The following is a 4,799-nucleotide window of genomic DNA, read 5'->3' on the forward strand; positions in this document are numbered from 1 at the left end:
GATAGAGGAGGGGACGCAGACCCAGAGGAGGAGCCCCGTGGAGACGGAGGCAGAGACTGCAGTGAGGGGCCACCAGCCCAGGGCCACCTGGAGCCCAGGAGCTGGAGAGGCAGGAGGAGCCCCCTGGAGCCCTGGAGGGAGCTCAGCTGGGGACCCTGGTCCAGCCTCTGTCCCCAGGGCTGGGGCCTGGACTCGTGCCTTAGAGTTTGTCTGTTTTAAGGGCCTGGTTTGGGGGCTTGGGCGCAGCCGCCCCGGGGACCCTCACACTGGGTGCTGGTCTCCACCTGTGGGCGCAGAAACCTCTCTGCTGTCTACTCCCAGCTCTGCCTTGTCCAGGAGGGGACAGGGAACCGCCCACGGACGGGAGCCCAGGGCAGCAGGGGCAGGGACCGCGAGTCAGCGGGGGACGGCAGGCAGGAGGCAGAGGGCGGTGGACGGTCTGCAGGAGAGGTCTGCGGTCACTGCCCTTTTCTCAGTTACTGAAGTCCCAAGACCTGCTGGGCCTGAGCCCTGGGCCCCGGCTGCCGCCTCTTGTGGACACATGGGAGGGAACTAAGCAGTGCCCAGGCCATCAGGAGACTTCCTCAGGTCCAGAGCAACATCCCCAGCACCACCGGGAAGTGCTTCTGGCAGTCTAACCTATGACCTTCCTTTCCTGGGGGTCCCAATGGACACCTGCAGAAGTCCATCTTGGTCCTTCTGCACCCCACTACTGCGTCCAACACCGCTCACCTTACTCCCAGGTCACAGACACCCGGGGACAGACACGCGTGCTCTCCGCACAGAAGGGGATGTCACCTGGCCAAGGTCACCAGGTGGCCGACAGAGGGCACTCACCAGGCACCAAGCTGACACGGGCCGTCGGTCCGCCCTGGGGCTGGAAGCAGGACACCTGCTCCAGCTCGTCGGGGACGTCCAACACCGTCACCTCCAGCCGCGGGCACTCCCGGGCCAGCTCCCAGGCCAGGGCGCCCCTGCAGCCTGCAGAGGACCAAACACACATGTGGGGACCCTGTGGGCCCTTGGGGGCCTAGGTCAGCACTGAGGCCAGCAGAGTGGGGCTGGCACGGATTCCTCCTTGAATGCAGACACCATGGCTGGTGCTGCCGCAGCCCCTCTGGCCCCCCGGGAGGAGCTGGGTGCAGAGGATGGGGAAATGCAGGCGGGTGGCCAGGGAGGCCGCCCAGTTCCCTGAGCCCATCAGGCTCCTTGGGACTCTATGTGCTCCTTCCCCCCACTGCCCAGGGGCCAAGATGGGCTGGAGTGAAAAGGATTAACTAGAAGGAACCGGACCTGGTCAGGGGCTTCCAGCCTCCGCCCCTCTGGACGGCCACCCGAGGGACCTCCCCTGGGCCCCCAGCTGAGGTCCTCTGAGGCTCAGGAGGGGCGGCCTGCTCGGCCAGTCTCATCAGCGCCAGGTGCGGGGCAGGAGGAAGGGACTGACGCACCTCCCAGGAGGCAGGCGGAGGAGAACCGCGACAGGTCGAAGGCCGAGGCCAGGCGGCGGGCTGTCAGCGAGGAGAGGGTGTGCACCGCCTTCAGGGCCTGCAGCTGCGTCTCCCGGCAGGGGGGGCCCTAGGGCAGAACGGGGTCTGAGGGTACTGCGGACCCCGCGATCCACAGCCATCTGGGCACCTGCGTGGCCCTGGCAGGGAGCTTGGGGGCTGGGCTCGGGAGGCAGCGCAGGCCTCATCCCAGTTGCCCGGGAGGCGGAGGCAGGGAGACTCCAGCTGCAGGTCAGTCGGGACAGCTTGGGAGACCGTGTCTCAGAAATAAAAAGGGCTGCCAGGTGCGGTGGCTCACATCTGCCATCCCAGCTACCCGGGAGGCTGAGGCAGGAGGTCTGCAAGCTGGAGGCCAGCAGGGACAACTTGGGGAGGCCCTAAGCATTTAGCCAGACCCTGTCCCTAAATAAAAACCAACAAGGGCTGGGCTCGGTGGCTGGGCACTGGCCAGCGTGGGAGGGAAAGAAAGGGGTGGTGACTTCAGGGACCCGCAGACTGTCCCTCAATGGGGAATTCGGGTGCTGCTGGGCGTCGGGGAGCCCTGGCCGCCCACTCTGTTCCAGCCAGGAGCACGGGCCGAGCACGCAGGATCAGGAGCCTGGGCCAGGCCTGTGCGTCCTTGGTGAGGCCCCTCGACCTCCCAAACCTGGCGGCCCCACTGTCCCTCGGGTGGGCAGAGCCATCCGGGTGCCCACCGCCCCACCCCTGGCCCTGGGTGGGCGGAGTCTCTGCGCTCACCACCTGGTCCCCTGGCTGCCCGTCCTGGCCCCTGGGAGCCCCGCGGTGCGGCCGCGGTCCCTCCCGCAGGGTGCGCTCCAAGTGGCTGAAGAGGTCCCAGGTGCGCTGGTCGCTGTGCAGGATGAGGCCGTGCAGGGAGCGCGCGCTGCCGGACACCAGGTGCCGCCCGGCCAGCTCCGTGTTGCTGTAACCTGCAGAGCGGGCGGGGGCGCTGCTGTCCAGGGTGACCGCACCCTGCCCAGCGAGCACCCGCCGCCTGCGTGGACTCTGGGGGCCGGCGCCACCACCCGATCACGGCCCGCTGCTCCGAGCAGCCCAGCGGGCAGGACAGTCTCCACCTAGCATCCGTCCACCCAGCTGTCTGTCATCTGTCTGTCCGTCCGTCGGCCACCCAGCCTGTCCACGATCTCCACTGTCCCTCCCACCATCCGTCCACCCAGCTGCGGAACCAGGTAGAGCCATCCGTCTGTCAGCGTGTCCGTCCCTCCTGGTCAGCCTCGCGGAGACCGACTGGGCCATGGCCCGGCCCTCACCTCCCGACCTCATCTGCCCGGGGCGCTCGGCTGGTCCAGTTAAGTCCCGTCCGGGCCCGTCCGGCCTCCCCTGCCAGCCCCACCCGGCACCGGCCAGGGTCCCCAGGCCCCCGGCGGTCACCTTGCTCCGTCTTCCGCAGCAAGCCCAGGGCCACGCAGACCTCCAGCAGCCTCCTGGTCCCACACACGGAGGCGTCCACGGCGCGGGCCACGTCCGCTGCCCCCCGGGGCGCGCCATCGCTGAGCAGGTCGAACACCTTGAGCCTGCAGGCGGTGAACAGGGCCTGCGGGAAGGGCGCGCTGAGGGCTGGGGCTGGCCAGGGCCTTCCTCCCGCGCTCCCCTGGAGCTGGACGCTTCCGAACGCTCCACTCGGTTCTCGCATGGAGATCCCGAGCGTCCGCGGGATGCGCTCCCTGCCGCGGCCCGACCCCAGGACCTTGGCACGTGACTAAAGACACGTCTTTAAGGAGCTGGCCGCTCGCCCACGGTACCTTGGACACTTTGAAGCCGTCTATCAGGTCCAGGAGGCCGGCCGGGAACGGAGGCTGGGCCTCCACCGCCCCGTTGCAACTGGCCTCGCTTGAGCCCCGGGCAGGCGGGTCTCCTTCCGCCTCCGACACGCCCCTCAGGCTGCCTGGGGAGGCGGGGCCAGCGCCAGGGTCCACGTGGCTCTGAACCGGCCCCGGGTCGCTCGCGTCCAGGTCACCGAGGGTCTCGAAGCTGTCCACGGGCGGGATGGAGTCGTGCTTGACCCTCCGCACGTCCTGGCCGCGGGGCGGGTAGTACAGCTCGGCCAGCTGCTTGCAGAAGCGGTTGAGTGGGAAGCCCACCACGTTGAGGAAGTCCCCGCGGACGGACTCCACCAGCATGCCCCCCAGCGACTGGATGCCGTAGCCCCCGGCCTTGTCCCTGCGCGGGGAGGAGCGCGCATGCGCGGAGAGAGAGAGAGGGAGGGAGGTCAGACCGGAGCCCAGGGTCCTGCGACCCCCCATGGCCAGCTGGCGCTGCTGGTGAGACACAGGACCAGAGCGACCCGGGCCATCGCAGCCCCCGATCGCTTCCCCATGAGGAGTTAACGTCTTGGCAAAAGTCCTTCCAGGGGCGCTGGTGCACACCTGCAATCCCTGCCAGGAGGGAGGCCGAGGCAGGAGGATCCCAGGGTAGAGGTCTGCCTCCCTCACCCTCAGGTGCGCCCCAAGCTCAGGAGCCCTCTTATGGCTTCACACGACACACGGTGGACCGCACGGAGGGGCCCAGGACGGTCACAGCCAGGTTTTCTGTCCATGGTTCTGGCTGTCGTTGAAGACCTCAGCCTACTCAGGGGCAGGTGTGTGAGGCGTTTTAGTGACTGCATTTATCGCCTACATGGTGCCTGCTGGGCCGAGTCAGGGGTGCGCTGCACTGAGGGCACCCCACTCATCTTCCACTTAATGGTTTGCTTTGAGACAGAGTGTCCCCAAGTAGCCGAGGCTGGCCTCTAGATTGCTGTCCTCCTGCCTCGGCCTCCAGCATTGCTGGGAGGTCCAGCGTGGCCCCTGTGCCCGGCTCAGGGCGTTTTGGGGTTAGGAAGACTTCAATTTAGGGAGCATCTGCCAGGAAGGGGCTGTGTCCGTCACTAATGAGAAGCGTCTCCTCTGGGGGACTCCTGCCCAGGCCTCCAGCCCCTGGGCGCTGCCCGGCTGCCATGACGGCCGGAGCCAGGCTCTGCTCTCTTCCCGGGACCCTGCTCCAGCTCCCCGGAGGCAGCGTCCTGCAGTGCCCGCCAGCAGGGCTGCCCCTCCCCGGGCGGGACTCACATGGGCTCCCCGCTGTGGATGTACTCCCACAGCAGGTCCTCGGACAGCTCCGAGAAGGTCACCCTCGTCTCCTCGTAGAACTCCGAGACCTGCGTCTCCAGCAGGCGGTCTGCAAGGACGACAGCCACAGGTCAGGCCCACGGCCACCTCGGGCGCCTGGGTGCCGCGGTGATGGCTGCGCTCCTGGGTCCCGGCCTGAGTGTGCAGCTCAGGGCTGACTGTGCCC

General features: G+C 68.0%; 1 protein-coding gene across 2 annotated transcripts in view; it reads right to left on the minus strand.

Moving 5' to 3' along the window:
* Asmtl (acetylserotonin O-methyltransferase like) overlaps positions 1-4,799 on the minus strand; it is a 24,996-nt gene that overhangs the window by 9,405 nt on the left and 10,792 nt on the right. For both annotated transcript variants that reach the window (XM_015506835.2, XM_048784641.1), the window contains exons 6-11: positions 4,574-4,682; positions 3,269-3,686; positions 2,898-3,060; positions 2,244-2,434; positions 1,449-1,575; positions 834-981 (exon numbers count right to left, since the gene is read on the minus strand). In XM_015506835.2, coding sequence (XP_015362321.2) covers positions 834-981; positions 1,449-1,575; positions 2,244-2,434; positions 2,898-3,060; positions 3,269-3,686; positions 4,574-4,682 — 1,156 coding nt within the window. The remainder of the gene's footprint in view (positions 1-833; positions 982-1,448; positions 1,576-2,243; positions 2,435-2,897; positions 3,061-3,268; positions 3,687-4,573; positions 4,683-4,799) is intronic.

This window comes from Marmota marmota, unplaced genomic scaffold (assembly GCF_001458135.2).
Source record: "Marmota marmota marmota unplaced genomic scaffold, marMar, whole genome shotgun sequence".
NCBI lineage: Eukaryota > Metazoa > Chordata > Mammalia > Rodentia > Sciuridae > Marmota > Marmota marmota.